Source organism: Eleutherodactylus coqui, chromosome 9, assembly GCF_035609145.1.
Source record: "Eleutherodactylus coqui strain aEleCoq1 chromosome 9, aEleCoq1.hap1, whole genome shotgun sequence".
NCBI classification, from domain to species: domain Eukaryota; kingdom Metazoa; phylum Chordata; class Amphibia; order Anura; family Eleutherodactylidae; genus Eleutherodactylus; species Eleutherodactylus coqui.
This window is the reverse complement of record NC_089845.1, coordinates 99,002,251-99,019,780: the sequence shown is the minus strand read 5'-3', so window position 1 is coordinate 99,019,780 and position 17,530 is coordinate 99,002,251. Positions and strand designations below refer to the sequence as shown.

The window sequence follows — 17,530 nt, the reverse complement described above, 5'->3', positions numbered from 1 at the left end:
ATTCAGGCGTTTTTTTTTACCTCCAAAAAGTTCAAATATGCCCTTTGCCATGATTAGGCAATGACTTGTTTGGTAGCTAGAAAAAAAGGAGTATCTGAAGAAATATCTGCAATTCGCTTATTTTACTCCTTTCCGTGGGTTTTTCCGTATATTACAGCCTGTTACGAAGTAACAGGACCACCAAATGTGAAGCATATCACCAGGAGATTGATAGTTTCATGCATTTTCAACTTATGTATTCTAAGCCTCTCCCCTGTGCTGACCAGAAACACTCACAAAAATCCCAGAAGAGTCCATTTTGGAGCACATATGCATAAATCTGTCCCCTCTTAGGTCCATTTCATAGGACAATACCAAGAAAAGCTGATAGTTGGGAGTTATGGCTTGTATACTGTTAATATGGAGTTGTTCCATACATTGCTGTATCTTATTCCTGCAGACTAATATAATAATCTTGTCTTTTTCTAATACGTTCCTTTTAATGGGAGAAATAATCCCTTAAGAAACTGCTTCATGGAGGGAAATAAATTACAGAAAAATCTGTCAAATACGGTAAATCGTCTTTTCCCTCTGCTGTTGGAGAGGCCGGTGGCCTTGTACCTCTGCTGGTTTACACTTGAATTAAGCGGTGACCGCTATTTATCTTGGCAGAAAAATGTTTTCATTTTAGCTCTCATCCTCCTGCAACCTCACTTAACTTATCCTCCGCCTTGCTGATTGAGAACAGGCCGCATCATCCTTCCTGTAGAGATAAGTAAATCCTAAATACTAGAAAACAGGCCACAGACAGTAAGATACCCCTCTGACAACAACAATCAGTAAAATATCTCATGTTTTAGAACCCCCTTCTATCACAGAGATGGTCTCTGAGCAGTCGTCAAATAAGACCAAAATATTGCACTTAAAGGGGTCTCTGGTTGTAAACTATTGATGAACTATCCAAAGGATAGTCCATCGATAGTAGATTGGTGGGGGTCAGTCGTCCAGGAGTCGCACGCACACAGTCTGAAAGTAACACCAGTATTGTCCAATAATTTGTCTGCAACTGGCAGATGAATATGTGTTCCTCTGGTGTCGACTCAAGCTTACATATTTTAACCGGCAGACCTGCTTTTAAGTCACTACTTGTGTGCACACGCTGGGCCTTTTACTGAGGACCCACCTCACTTACATATCTCCAGCATGTTCAGTATCATAATGTAGGTGACGCACCTTTGGACATCAGTTAGGGATACCCCAATTCTCAGAGCTGCAGGATGATGTAAATCTTCGCAACACTGGTTCTGGATCATTATGTTGCTGTGCTTGTCAAACAGCGGCTGCCACCTTTCTTTTGCAGGTGTCCCACTCTAACAGGCACAGATTCTTCATAACACATCTCATTCGGCTCCACAAGCCGACTCCTCTCTCTTTTAGCAGCACTCTCACAGCAATACAGTCTCTATTAAGGCTCAGTACCACTAGGACTGCTCTCCAGCTTGCAGGTCTCTATGATCTCAAGTCTTCCTTATCTCCCACCTGACCTCTGCAGTCAATGGAAAGTCACATACAACACACTATAGAGAAATACACAAACTGCAGTAATTAGAGATGAGCGAGCACCCAAATGCTCGGGTCCGCGTTATTCAAGTCGAGTTTTTCGTAAAATTCGAGAGCTCTACTCGAGTAATAAACCCCATTGACTACAATGGGAGACTCGAGCATTTTTGTATGTGGGACGCCGGGTTCCGAGCTTTTTTTTTCTTCTTTTCTCTCTCTCTCTCTCGTAACGAGCACCATCAAGTATGCTAATATTCGAACGAGCATCAAGCTCGGCAGAGTACGTTCCCTTAACTCTAATAGTAATGTATGATGGCCATTAGAGGTCACCACACAGATTGCTATAGTAACTATAGTAACCATAGCAGAGCTCATTACAGCAGAAATGCAGAACTAAGCTCCGTTCTTACAGTGATCAGGCCTGAAACTGCAGGCCAAGTTCCCATGGAAATTTGTGCAACACCAAGTCTGGCCACTGCAGTGGGAACAGAAATGTCTGCTTTCTGCAGAAATCATCTCAGTGCAGGAGGGCAGAAGCCCAGAGAACAGCTGACTAGTGACAGTCCCTTGCAACAGACCCCTTCTCACTGCTGGGGTTGCAGTGAGCCCACAGTAAGAGAGAGAGAGAGAAATGGGACTCTTATTTTCTGGATTTGTGGAGGTCTCAATGATGTGACTCCCACCGATCAGACTTTTTTCACTATGAATAGGTGATAAGTCAACCTTGGGAATACTCCTTTAACAGACCTATTGTTATCTCAGTCACACATGTGTGCACCCGCTTTCTTTTTTGAGGCCATATCTTACAGCTACACAATGTACAGCTCCAGACCCGGCCCCCTTAGAACACAGGCTTTCTATCTCTGGCCCTTCCCAAATGCACATGTCACACTCATACCTTGTGTGCACCAAGACATGAGGGGACACATTCAATATACACTTGTGTAGAAGCCATCAAACACCCCGTACACAGTGGTCAAACATCAACCTGCCAAATCATTCCCAGACCCCAGTAAACATAAACTGCTGGTAGGACCTGGAAAGTAACGGCAGGGGATTGGTCAGGTGGAAAAAAATGTCAGATTGTGCTCCTGGGACCTGTAGTTCTTTGGATTTCCAGGAGCCCGCTGCCACAGGTGTGGGATAATTGAGCTGGCTGGGTGTGGAGTTGTCCAGACAGCCAATCACCACTGGTCTGCTGCATATAAATACCAGCTCCTATGGCTAGAGGATGCAGGTTTCCTCATTCTCCCTTGTGTTTGCATTCATGCATGTTGGTGTTTGTATAGTGATGTGTTCTGTGGGTCTGTGCAGGTGGCCGGACATGAGGTGTGAACTGTCTTATTCCGTGTGCTATGCATCCCATTGTGTGTTGGTGTGAACTGTGTCCTGATCTGTTTGGATCGTTTTCCACCTAGGGCGAGCCAAGTCCTTAGGTTTCCAAATAAAGTTTGAATGGCAGCAGAATAGCTTAGATGCATAAAAACAGGTCTTTATTGCATCCTTAAAAATGGTACAAGCAGCGACGTTTCGACCATCAAATGGTCTTTATAAAGCATGTACTGCAATCAAATCAACCACCTTAAATAATAAAATACATGTGTTCTCAACCAACCAATGACCCCGATGTTACTCCTCCCCCTCCTTATCATATAATTATGTATGCAGGTCCTTAGGTTTCAGCGTGGGGCTGTCCCTATAGAAACAATCACTCCGCTTGCGGGCAAGATTCATGGGGTAAGTTGTCCTGTGAGAGTAGGGATCCATGAGACAACAAGGGCCCTTGTCACAAGCTTGTGGGCTTAAGTATATTGGCTAAAATATGAACCAATACCTTGTACATTCTATAGCAATTCCATCTGTTTATGCGTGCAGGTATGCTAGGTAAGTGTTTTGGATGTTTGTGAGTCATTGGTTTATGTCTGTCCGCAAGTCCCATTTGGAGTTGTCTAGCTCACTTTTTCTTTTGGTGCTTAGTATGTGTGTAGTTCTGTGAAGATTTTGGATTACGAATCTAGCGTGTCCCACTGTGGATGTGACAAAAATCTTATGGAGTTGGGAAACCCCATTAAATGAGTTAGGTTCAGCACTACTCTGAAGTTTCACCCAGAACGTAGCATTAGGCACTTATACCATAAACTGGTGTCTATAAATCTGCAACATATACAGTAAAAAAAAGTGGAGAGCCTTTAAAAGGACTCAATTTTAGGGACAGAATTCCATCCCAGGACCAGAAGTTGGGGAGCATATTGCCTGCAGTTGTACTTCTCTGGTGTAGTTCCTGTTTTTGGCCATCCAAAATATTTGAAGCAGTCTTCAGACTACCTAATGCCCCACAGTGCACTGGTAGTGTTAGACTATTAAAAAAATCGCTGCAGCTATCTTAGACATCTGAAAATAGAGCCTGGTGGATTGGAGGGGTGGCAGAGAAGAACACTTGCAGGTCATATACTCCTCCTGTAGTGGGACAGAATTTTGTCCCAAAACCAGAGGGTCGCTTTAATTCTGCAGTAATAAGCTTTACTTGCTTAAAACCAGTTTTGAATACGTCATTACCTGTGTCCCAGTGTAGAAGTCATCCACAGTACACATGCCCATGAATGGAAACTCCATATGTGTGTGGGTATCGATGCCTCCTGGAATGACCATTTTACTCCTGGCATCTATGACCTTGACATCGGCAATGTTATCAGGTTGCAGATTTTGTCCAACATCTTGGATGATCCCATCTTCAATGTAAACGTCAGATATTTGGGAAGAGTCACTGTTCACTATTTTACCGCCTTTGATCAAAATCCGCTTCGATGCCATAGGATGAGCTTGAGTTTTTGGCTTTTGTCCAGAAGATCGTCAAATAGGTTCCAACAATGGCAATTCCCTTATGTAATCCTATTGGAGATGTACAGAGAAGATCTGCTGCTTCCCACAACTCTGGTTGTTGCCGGACTCTGTCCCTACTCCAGTATACAATGTTATGTGATATGGCAGATACCAGAGCTGGCTCTAAATACTATGGATGGAATTCACAGAGCACTCGTCCGCCTTTTACAGCTATGTATGATGATTAACCATTCCTCCATTCTTACACAGTAAAGTCTATGATTAACAACACTGAGCTTAATGGGAACCTTTATACAGCAGAGATATAAAGACAATGGTGCAGATGTACTAATACTGTCTAATGATTAGTCAGTGTGTAAGGGTAGCGCAGAAGCAAGATCATTTTGTAAGGGCTTGCACAGGAAAGTCAACCAGTTGAGAAGTATTGAATCCCCCAGCAACTGATAAAGTTATTAAAGTTAATACTGTAAAAATGTATCCAAAAGTTAACTCCTTAAAGGGGTTGTCCCGCGGCAGCAAGTGGGTCTATACACTTCTGTATGGCCATATTAATGCACTTTGTAATGTACATTGTGCATTAATTATGAGCCATACAGAAGTTATCAAAAGTTATTCACTTACCTGTTCCGTTGCTGGCGTCCTCGTCTCCATGGTGCCGTCTAATTTTCAGCGTCTAATCGCCCGATTAGACGCGCTTGCGCAGTCCGGTCTTCTCCGTGTTGAATGGGGCTGCTCGTGCTGGAGAGCTGCTCCTCGTAGCTCCGCCCCGTCACGTGCCGATTCCAGCCAATCAGGAGGCTGGAATCGGCAATGGACCGCACAGAAGCCCTGCGGTCCACCGAGGGAGAAGATGCCGGCGGCCATCTTCACCGGGTAAGTAAGAAGTCACCGGAGTGCGGGGATTCAGGTAAGCGCTGTCCGGTGTTCTTTTTTAACCCCTGCATCGGGGTTGTCTCGCGCCGAACGGGGGGGTGGGGGTTGAAAAAAAAAAAAAAAACGTTTCGGCGCGGGACAACCCCTTTAACACCACAGGATATACAGTTACATCATGGTGGTTCGGGGTTTGTATGGAGCCGATTTTGCATACACGGCAGGTGCCGGCTGCCTTTGAAACTGATCGACTGCAACAGCCGCCATCAGTGTTCACGCTGATTGCAGCTGTTAACCCTTTGTGATTCAACAATCACATTGTCACTTCCCTGGTGAAAATAATTTTAAAAATTAAATATCTTTGAAAATAAATAAAAGTAGTACAGCAAAAAAAAAACAAAAAAAAAAAAACCTATATAAATTTGGTATCGGAGTAAACGTACTGACCCATAGATTAAAGTTATCAGGTCATTTTTATTGCAATGTATATGCTGTAGAAACAAGATGCACCCAAAGATGGTAGAATTTCTTTTTTTTCCCATTTCACTGCACTTAGAATTTTTTTGAAAGTTTTTAGTACATTATATGTTACATTAAATAGTGTCATTGAAAAATACAACTCATCCAGCAAGAAAAACAAGCCATCAGACAGCTATGCTGATGGATAAATAAAAAGAGTTATGATTTTTTAAAAGGGGAGAGGAAAAGCCAAAAAAGGGAAAAAAGGGCCTTGTCCTTAATGGGTTAAACAAAAAAACCCACACACTGTTTCACTGCAGTCCTCATGACCCTGTATAATTACCTTCATACTGCCATTGTACAAAATCCACTATACCAAGACCAACATTACCAATAATAACATAAATGAGCCAAGTATTACCACCACACCATGATCACATATAGCCATCACACAGAGATTAATACCAACATACTGTCACTGAATAAAAAACACTACAAAATCAATATTACCGATAATAACATTATATGCGGGCCATACAATACTCCCAGACCGTGACCACATAATACCACCACAGTGTTTTTCTGAAAGAAAAAAAAGACATTCCAAAGACCAATATTATCCCTATAAAGTGACTATTTACCAGTACATGCTAGCTCTACATCGGCGCTCTGAAGATCCTATAAGGCCCCCTGTCCACGGCAGTCATTTCATCGGCGATAAATCACCGGCGAATCACGCCGGCTGAAGCTTTCCATAGCGTTACTATGGAAAGCGCCGGCCCCATGTCCACGAGCAGAGAGTCATTGTGATTCTCCGCTCGCGGTTGGCAATTCGTAGCATGCTGCGAATTGCCCTGATTCTCCGCGGTCAGCCTATCTGTCAGATAGGCTGACCTGTGGAGAACCATCTGATGGCTCCTGCTCCTGGGCGGCGGCTCCCCCAGTTGAGATTCGCCGTGGGATAACGCAACGCCCGTGGAGAGGGGGCCTAACTGATTACAGTACCATTATATCAAGTGATCACAGATGACAACTTCACTGACTGGAGCCATTGACTTCCCTTTTTCTTCTAGATGGCATGACATCTTCTCCCAGTCACAACTTGTCTGCAGAATTTGACACACAGACATCTTTGACTCCTAAAATATTCAGCCACCTGGCTTTGTTTTCCAAACCTCTACATTACCCGGGGAGGCCAGAATGCCCCTTAACTGTAGCCACCTCACCCAAATAAAGACAGACTCCTTTGGATAAAGTGGCCAAAGCAGCCAATTTAATTAACAAAAATTGAACATAAACATCATTTCTAAAGATATGAGGGGGCAGTCCCTGGAGCCACAAAATCTCGTGCAACAGATCAAAAACACAAACACTGACTCCACCGGATCGACAGGCTCAGGGGCACCACAAGCCAGCCATGGGTGGCTATTGGCTCCTACTTCCGTAACTTACAGTCGGAGGAGGGTCTACTGCCCCTACCCCCCTCTCCACCACCAGCCAAGTCCCTGCACCAGACACCAACTTAAAGGAGGGAGTCTTAACACGTGAGACTGAGCCTACCCAACTCCCCCCCCCCCAATTCCCAATGACTGCAAGGACCTCCCACCCACCACAGGTGCCATGACAATAACATCTCTCACTCCCTGAACCCACTAATTGGGCGGGCTGGACTCTCTGCTATTCTTCCGAAAAGATGATGCTTCAGCGCCCCCCCCCCGCCACCTCCTCTCTCCAACGATCCCTATCCTACCCCTCCTAGCTTCCAGTACCTTCTCCCCTTCTCTTACCAAATTAACCCCTTCCCAACTCCTCCACTTGGTTCTCTGCCCCCCCCCCCCACGTCATGCTGGGCTGTCTCTTAAGGGTGCCCTGTGGTCAGATCATTTCAGCCCTAACCTTGACCCAGGGCAGCCAGAATGCCCCTTAACTGTAGCCACCCCACCCAAATAAAGACAGACAACTTCTGCTTTGGATAAAGTGGCCACAGCAGCCAGTTTTATTAACAAACTGAACATAAACATCATTTACAAAGATACAAGGGGGAAGTGCTTGGAGCCACAAAATCTGGTGCAACACATCAAAACACAAACACTGCCCCCGCCAGATCGATAGGCTCAGGGGCACCACAAGTCGCCCATGGGTGGCTACCACTATCGTAACTTATAGCTGAAGGAGGGTCTACTGCTCCCCCCCCCCTCCCACCAGCCAAGTCACTGCACCAATATACCAATTAACATAAAGAAGGGAGTCTTAACAGGTGAGACTGAGCCCATCCACACAATTTCCAAAGACTCCAAGTACCCACCACCCTCCAAACCAGCACGGCTTATACCTAAGCCTGCGCTGCCCCTAACAGACACAACACCCTCTCTATAACGTCTTGAACTGCCAAGGTCCACATGTCAATACCAAGAGCGTTCAAATGCCCTCCATCTTCAGACCAAAAATCCCCTACCCTTTTTTCCAAATTCACGTAATGCACACTAATCCCTCCATTCCGCGACACAAATGCCGAAACATGTCTACTGAGCTTCACCCTAGCCCTATTAATCCCCTCCAGAGACCTAGATAACCGCTAACGCTTACGCGTGATAACCTCAGACCATACAATAACCATTCTTGGGAAGAGACTATGCAACCACAAGAAATCATACTGGATGTCCTGCCTTAACTTCCGTGCCAGCCAACTCCCCAAATCATTACCTCCAACATGCAATACAAGAATGTCAGGGGACGTATTCATTCGCGCAAATCTCTCCACCTCCCGTAACATCTGACACCACTTGATCCCCCTAAAGCCCAACCAATGAACTACCGCTACTTTCCAACCAAAACCCAGTTGTCTCCCGTTTGGCCGAACTTTCACCCTCTCTGAGGCCCAGAACACATAAGAGTGTGAATCACGATCAACAGAATTTTATATATATATATATATATATATATATATATATATATATATATAAATAATATATTTTCGATCCCACTGGAAACAAGAAAGAGCATCCGCTACAACATTGTCCACACCAGGAACATGTACCGCCACCACTCATGCATGCACCACTCATGCAGAGACAAGCAGGCCAAAGCCAAATGCCGCAACAACTTCACCACTGGCGGCGAACAAGCAGTCACCCCATTAATTGCCTGCACCACTCCCATATTATCACAATGGAAGCGCACCTTTTTACTTCTAAACCAATCCCCCCAAATTGAGACCACCACTACAAATCGGGAACTCCAACAATACTACATTTTTTACCGCTCCACAATGCCACCCACCACTCCTCCGGCCAAGGCCCTGCACACCATTGCCCCCTAAAAACAAACGCCCCGGTGCTGGAATTGTGAAGCCTTCTGAAAACCCTGAAAACAATAACGGCCCCTTCTTTCCATCTGGGTACTTACTTAGAAAGTGGGCCATCTCGTGAAGTTTCACCAGCGTCTTCCCTTTTTCCTCATCAGAAACACTTGGACGCCCTATGGGACAGTCCGCTGCAAATGGAGCGATTGTGTTTATAACGACAACTTGGCCCGAACTTGCACTGCCTTACATTGAATTGCCAGCAGATCCCCAGCGATGCCCCTCCACCTGTGGAAGAACTTCCTCCACTATTCGCGCTGGAAGGCACAACACCTGGAAAGGACTATCCATAACGCATCAGTGCCATAACCTTCAACCACAAACCAATATCCTTGTGATCCCACTTGGATATTCGACCGCACCGCTTTGCACTGACGAAATTGTTCGTCATACCTCAACCACACCTGACCGCCATACGTCCTGTGCGCCTCCCCAATCAAATCAAAATAACAAAAGAGGGCTGAACAATTCTCAGGTGCCTTTTACCCAATCACCCCTGCCAAAATGGCAAATGCTTGAAGCCAAGTCGCGAAAGTTTGTGGTATAAGCCTCCACTGCTTTTTCTCCTCTTCTTCCTTTTTGGACTCTGTCCGCTTCCCTTTCTCCAAGTTAAACTTCTCTAACGGCAGCAACTCGTCCTTCCAAAGTTTTCCCCTCATTTCTTTCTTCAGGTGCGTCCCCAAGGAACCCTCAAAACAAACATATACCTCCCCCTTTGCTTTGTCATCCAGGCGGATCACCTCCTCATCCTTCGCCGTCTGCACCACCACCGTAACACCACCAGCAGGCCGCACGGCCCCTAAACCCACACTACCCCCCCAGAGCTACAACCAACCCCCACTCTCCTCCTGATCGCCTGTGGCGTCCACAGCGACAGAACCACGTGCCCCGACCCCAGCCCCCCTTCACACCGCTGCAATAATTCCCGCACATTTACTATCACCTCCCTTAACTCACCCCCAAATAACCCTCACACTGAACTGCCCTCTCCCCCATCTACACCACTTCCCCTAAACTGCCCTCCAAGTAAATTATTAGACAAACAAAACATGGAGCCATGCTCACCAGGCTGCGTGGAAGCTATGTCACCACCAGCTGGACCTCCGGACTCCCGAACCTCTGCGTCGCTCCCGCACCCATCCGAATCTTCATGCTCCACACGCTAGGCCGTCGACTCCGCCTCTTCTGCCGACATCCGACCATCTTCATCTATGCCTTCCTGCCACGGAGCAGCCACCGCCGACCGCAACATGGCAGCGCCACTCCAGGCGAATCCTTTGGCAACTGGACACGACTCCCTCCATCCAGAACCTCAGACGCTGCCACTCCAGGTCTCAGTTCGCCCCCTGGACTGCACATCACTTGAAGGGGGCATCATACCACTGCTCCTCACCACACTGCTGTCACTGCTACCACCAGCTCTTCCAGCTTGCCCTGTTGCATCTGCATCGGAGATGCTCCCTCAGCCGGTACATCACCAGGGGACACGTCCATTCCAGGGAATTGCTCCTCAGTGCTGGTCACCGCAGGCCCTGCCCTTGACCGGAGCAGGGGCCCCTGCTTGCCGTGCCTGCCGGCCACTGTGCCTGGCTCCTCTGAGAACGCGCCTCCCTGCCCTGAGGCTTAGGGAGAGAGGCACTGCCACAAGGGTCCCCTGAGGGACTCCGGAGCTGCCGGTGAGCCTTCGGAGTACTGTCCTCTATCAGCCTTGACGGTGGCCTGGCCCGCCGCAACCTGAGCTCCAGCACCTGTAGTCCTACTGCTGCTGCTCCTCCCGCTCAGCGTTCCAGCCACCCCAGGCCGTACCGACTCGCTGCTGCCGTCAGCTCCTGCAGGATCCTGTGATGACTGGATGTGGAACCAGTGTGTCAACCTACCGGGTAGGTGATGATCTAGTCCAGTGCGGTTGACAGCCGACCCCAGCGTGGGAGGTAAGATACTGAATGTACTAACCCTGTATGCAGATGGAAACTAGGGAAAGTATCTTGCCCTGAACTAATAACCAGGAAAGAGAAACCCCTGCCTATAAGCGGAGCACTCGTCCCAATAAGGATGACCCCCACGGTCTTCCTCTAGGCACTGACTGACCTTGACAGGACAGCTGGATACATAAACAGAGGACACAGAACACAAGCAGAAAGAAAGGTAGCAAGGAAACTGCCAAGTTATGGAGTTATGGACATGGATCACACAAGAACACTACAGCAGTGACTAAAAGACCCACGGCAGCTTTATAAGGAGATGATTAAAAAAGTTGCATCAGCTGAGCATAAGGCCCAGAAGCAATTAACTCTAGGAGTGCTGGAAGAGAATAAATGTAAGTTCAGTGAACAGAGAGAGCAGGATGACGCCCTCACCTGCCAGATACACAAGCAGAGGATTGTGTCTGAACAGTGCACCTAACAGATCCTCTCCACACCGTCCATCTCCAACAAGCTAGTAACTGCCTGTCCCACTGCTGACTCTCACTCTTTCTACTCTCTGCTATTCTAACAAAAGATTTCCCTGCCTTAAATAACTCCCCACCTCCTCCTTTCCTACCCTTCCAAGCTTCCAGTATCTTCTCCCCTTCTCTACCAAATTAACCCCTTCCTAACTCCTCCACCCAGTTCCAGGGTTATCTTGATAGCCAGTAACTCGCGATCCCCAATAGAGTAATTCCGCTCTGCCATGGAAAATGACTTGGAGAAAAAACGTATGTCACCTTCTTGCCAGATGCACCTTTTTGCAGTAAGACTGCCTGCGCACCCGAAGAGGAAGCATCGACCTCCAGAAATAACTGCTTCATACCCTCTGGTCGGTGCAGCACGAACGCAGATGTGAAAGCCAAATTCTAACTCCTCCACCCAGTTCTCTGCCCCCCTGCATCATGCCAGGCTCTCTCTTAGGCTTCTTTCACATGAGTGCATATCGGCCAGCCGTTTTCACGGCCAGCCGATATACGCTATGTTGAGAGAAGAAAATCTGGTGAACGGACGCACAAATCAAACGTTTGTGCGCCCGTTCATATGGCCTGGTGAGGCAGGCGCAAATACGCAGAGCTCACCAGGCCATCGCCCATTTCCCCTCTCTCCCCATCGCAGGCTCCCCGCTTGTTCTGTGCAATGGGATGAGGCGGGAGAGGGTGGAGCTAAGTGCCGATCCGCCCCGCCTCCTCCCATTGATGGCTATGAACAAGGGGCGGGGAGAGGAACGACAGGTGAGCCTGCACGGGGGGAAGAGAAGAGAGGGAGGGAGTTTAGCAGCCACGCTGCTAAACTCCTTCCCACCTACGGTCGCTGCCATTGGCTCCCATGCAGCGGCCAACGTATTCCCGGCTTAAAAGATAGTTCCTGGACTATCTTTTGGGCCCGACGTAAAAACACCTGCTGCTATATTGGCCTGGCCGGGCGTTTTTACGTCTCAGAAATACGCCCATGTGATCTGTTGCATTGGAATCCAATGCATCAGATCACAACACATATTGGCCGTCCGTCAAAACGGCCGTCCGATATGCGCTCATGTGAAAGAAGCCTCAAAGGGGCTCCACGGTCTCCTTGTTCCAGCCTTAACCTTAATCCTCCCATTCATAGTTGTGCACTCAGTAATAATGCTGCTCATGACCTACATTAAGTGCTAATGGCCCTCATGGCCTAAATAAAGTACGGTAATAATGCTCCTCATTACTTACATTAAGTAAATATGGCCTAAATTAATAATGCCCCTCATTGCCTCCAAGCAGTAATGTCTCTGATGACCTAAATTTAATAATGAACCTGAAGGCCTCCTATCAGTAATAATGCCCTCTGTGTCCTCCTATGAATGCCACTCATGGTCTCCAGTTTGTAATAATGCTCATTATACATTAAAATAAAAAACAGCTATACTCACCTGTAGCTCTCTTCCCGCTCCTGGTCTCTTCAGTCCGTAATGTGCTGCTCACCCGAGGACTTCCTGGAAGAGCATTGACCTGATCGCTACGGCCCGTCCCAGGCCTCGCTAACTCTGAGATCAAGGACTGGCCTTAGCGATCACTTGAATGTATGCTTGTCAGGTGATCCCTTTACCAGTCCTCGGAGGAGCAGCATGGCATGGATTGAAGAGGCCAGGAGCCGGAGCAGCTCTACAGGTGAGTACACTTTTTTTAAGTGTACTTCCTAGTTAAATTTAAAGAAATAAAGCCTGCTCCTACCCCCGCCCCAGGACCTGACTAGCCCACCAGGATTTTTCCCAGTGGGCTAAATGGTCAGTCCACCCCTGATCCTGACCTCAGATATGTTCCACACATGCTCAATAAAATACATAGTCTAATACACTAAAAAGAAATGACTTGAGACCTGTTAGGTTCTCTTTCTAATTCCCTCAGTTTAAGGCCGGGCTCACACAAGCCGCAGCCAGCACGCTCCAAGATACGGTTTGCGTGAGTCCGGCCTTAGTGAAAAATCAGTGTTTACATCTTACTTTCTCTAACCAAAATATTTAATAAGATGTTACTGCAAACTGCAAATCAAATTACATAACAACAACATTATATAAAATACATCCTCTGACTACGTTGCATAAGAAATGCAATTATTGATCTAGCATTGAAGGGAACCGTTCATCAAGTTTTTACAATCAGTAAAAAGTGTGTCAGTATAGCGTATTCCGCCGGCCTCTTTTACTTGCAGAATATGCTGTACCAATCTCCCATAGGTGCCCTTGTTACCGTTCACATGAAGTGTGCCAAATATGTGAGCAAGAAAAATCGTATCATATTCTATCTTGGTGCGCATTACACTCGCATACACACCAAGATAGTACATAGCGATGGGCGGCACACAACCAATACGCAATGTCATTGTGTACTGACTGCAAGCCGCGCGCGTCTCTCTCGCAGCCAGCATGCTCCAAGATACGGTTTGCGTGAGTCCGGCCTTAGTGATAATCAGTGTTTACATCTTACTTTCTCTAACCAAAATATTTAATAAGCTGTTACTGCAAACTGCAAATCAAATTACATAACAATATTATATAAAATACATCATCTGACTATGTTGCATAAGAAAAGCAATTATTGATCAAGCATTGAAGGGAACCGTTCATCAAGTTTTTACAATCCAAGATAAACCTTTAACATGCCTGCTAGTGAGATTTCCTTATCACTATTTAGTTTTATAATCTACGATCTGGTACCTTTACTATCTGTTTTTCGCAATCTGTCCTACCTGACTGCAATCCCTGCTAGCCCCCATCAACCTCCCCCTGCAGTCATACTGATTTGGCCATCATAGGGCTTAAGTCTGACCATTGTCTATGTGTATAGCATCCCTCACTCTCCACCTCCCCATACAGTGCACATCTCCAGCCCCTTTACCTTCTGTATCACCCCATTACTTGTAGTATGTAAGCTCGTTGGAGCAGGACCTTCACCCCTACTGTTCCCATCAATTGATTACTTCATGTAACTGTGGTTCTGTTTCTGTTCCCCCTGTCTTGTAATCGCTACAGAATATGTTGGCGCTATATAAATAAAGGAGGGGGGTGAGGGGGGGTGCAGGAACATCCCATACACACATACCTTGACCTTACAGAGCTCATTACTGATCGCTCTTGTTTGGGGGTAGTTGTTAGCCAGTGTTTGTCTCTGGAGTTGAGCGATTCCTTTGTATAAGACAATTTTGTTTACCCTTCTATTGCCAGAAAACCATATATCTTATTGTGTGAACATTACAGACAATTCCATGATTTAAAGGAGATGTCTCGAGGAAGCAGTGAAATTTTTTTTTTGCCCAGTCCCCCTAATTAAACATACATTACTAATTACCCCTGTAAATTACTTTCCTAGCTGGTTTCTACTTACCGTTCCAGCGTTTCAGCAACTTATAAAACTTTTTCCCAAGATGGCCGCCAGCTCTTTTCGCATTGCTTGCTGTAGCCCGACGTGCGCGCTCCCGAGACGCTACCAGCTGTGTCTCCATGGCAACCAGACGCCCCGCAGCCGCCGACCGGACCCCTGGAGTGAACACCGCCGACCTGTCACCCACCGCCAGGCAGAAGGTAACCGGCGCAGCCCCCCCCATCACAGCCCCCCCGGCCCAGCGACAGCCCCCCCCCCGGCCCAGCGCTAGTTCCCCCATCGCAGCGGCAGCCCCCCCGGCCTAGCGACAGCCCCCCCCATCACAGCGGCAGCCCCCCCGGCCTAGCGACAGCCCCCCCCATCACAGCGGCAGCCCCCCCATCACAGCGGCAGCCCCCCCCCCGGCGCAGCCCGGCGCAGCCCGGCGCAGCGGCAGCCCCCCCGGCCCATCACTTACCAGGACAGCTGGACGGCGGGACAGCTGGGCGGCTTCTCCGGACAGCTCGGCAGCTCTGCACCTTCCTCTAACAGAGGAAGGTACAGAATGGCCGCTCTAGCGCGCTCCCGAGCAGTGACAGCTCGTCTGCGCATGCGCAGAAGAGCTGTAGCGGGGAGCACACTGAAGCGGCTCGTGCTGAATGGAGAAGACCGGACTGCGCAAGCGCGTCTAAAAAAGCAAGCTGCCGGCGAATTTAGACGGAACCATGGAGACGAGGACGCCAGCAACGGAGCAGGTAAGTGGAATAACTTCTGTATGGCTCATATTTAATGCACGATGTATATTACAAAGTGCATTAATATGGCCATACGGAAGTGTATACCCTCACTTTGTTTCGCGAGACCACCCCTTTAAGCTGCTTCAACACGGCTGTGAAAAATCGCATGAGATTTGTGCATTGCAAGACACACAAATCTTGCACAAATATGAACTCTTATTCTTTTGAATGGGGTCATATACATAAGCAATTTTTTTCCGCACTGGGGTGTGTAAAAAAATAATGGCATGTCATATCTTTGGGCGCTCCCTTAGAACACATTGCCCATTGTTTTCAATTGGCCATGAAAACACATTGCACGCCATGCAATGTGTACGCGAGTGCAATGCGAGGTTTCACATTGAAAAAAATGGGAAACACTTGCTGATCCTCCGACGCGGCTGAAAGATGTGCCAGAGGATCGCAACTGTACCGAAGTGATACAAAAATGACTTGCATGTGCCGGTGCATTGCAGTATGGGTTGAGATTTACAGCCCAATATTGTGCTCAGGCATGTATTGGAAGCTTTATCAGGGCCCACCAACTCCAACAAATTGCTTCTTTTTGTCGATTTGAACCTGGGACCTCATTTGCTCTGAATGGTCTCTCTCCCCATTGAGCTATCCAGCTTGCTGAAACTAGCCTTGCTTCATGATTCTGTTTACCTAGTTCCTACCTCCCCTGTCCTAGCTCTGCTCTGCTCCTGATTAAGCCCTCTATATAAACCTGGCCTTGTACCTTCATGCATTGCGTGATTATTGTGCTCCCATCATTGATCAGCTCCATTTCTGCCTGCTCCTCTGCTATTGTGACAAGACCTCTTGATACTGACTCCTGGCTTTCCATCTGACTATGCTACCTGCCTCATCCCTCTGTACTGCAAACTGAGACTTCCTGTTAACGACTCCTGGCTATCTTAACTACTCTTTGGTGACCTGCACAGGTGCTACACCCTCGGCTCGAATCCCGCACTGGTAAGAGACTACACTTATGTTCATATTCTCCCTGTAGGGGTTGCTCTTAGATTCAACTCCTTTGTTAAGTGGGTAGTTGACAGGAAAATACTAAATGTATGATCATTTAGATTCAATTTCATTTTGATTCCTTCAGTCAGGAATATACTGAGTATGTCATTATTTCAGACCCCACGTTTCTCTCAATCATGACTTTTGAACCTTCATTGTTCTGAACAAAGAGCTAAGGTAAGTAGTCATGTCTAGGAAGAGGTATTTATTGGTGTATGCACACAAAAGAAGAACCAACATGTTGAGTGTGTATTTTGAGATATATCTCATCTTGGGTAGAGAAACAAAGTGATTCTTGATACAATGGGAATGGTATTTATGGTTGACAGAATATAGCAGTGTATATCTTAAATTAAACGTGTATACAATATATCAGCTTGCTTACCGTGAGAGCATACAATGTAGGTTTACTTTCTACTTCTGATGAGATATGCTGTGATGGGACTTTGGAACTCAGACATGAAGTCATCTGTATTACAATAGTAGAAAAGTTCCACAATTGAGTCACATTGGAAGCTTTGGAGACAGAGTAAGGAAGTGTCACATCTGTCGAACCCCTGGAAGTGGTGGGAACCTTTGGTGATGGGATGAGGAGGTGTCATACATGTCGGTCTACTGGAGAAGATACTCTTAATAATCTTAACACTGCTTAGCTTCCCCAGCTGCTGATTCAGATGAGTCAACTTCCCAGTGATGTTCCTGGTAACATGTAAGCTGTAACCGCTTAGTTAATAATGTGATCTAAGATGTAACCCTTATACTTGGCTAATGATGTGATGTAATCTTTACACTTTGTATATAGATAATTAAGTGACTTTAATTACAACCTTTATCATTTGCATATAAATAATTCACAAAAGT

At 46.9% G+C, this 17,530-nt stretch overlaps 1 protein-coding gene across 2 annotated transcripts in view; it reads right to left on the bottom strand.

The window, feature by feature from the left end:
- DPYS (dihydropyrimidinase) overlaps positions 1-17,530 on the bottom strand; it is an 86,087-nt gene that overhangs the window by 55,647 nt on the left and 12,910 nt on the right. Inside the window, exon 1 of one of the 2 annotated variants that reach the window (XM_066578093.1) lies at positions 4,096-4,475. The exons of the other annotated variant lie outside the window; for it this stretch is intronic. Coding sequence (XP_066434190.1) covers positions 4,096-4,350 — 255 coding nt within the window. The 5' untranslated portion in view covers positions 4,351-4,475. Of the gene's footprint in view, positions 1-4,095; positions 4,476-17,530 lie in introns of those variants that run through there. 2 annotated transcript variants of the gene reach the window in all.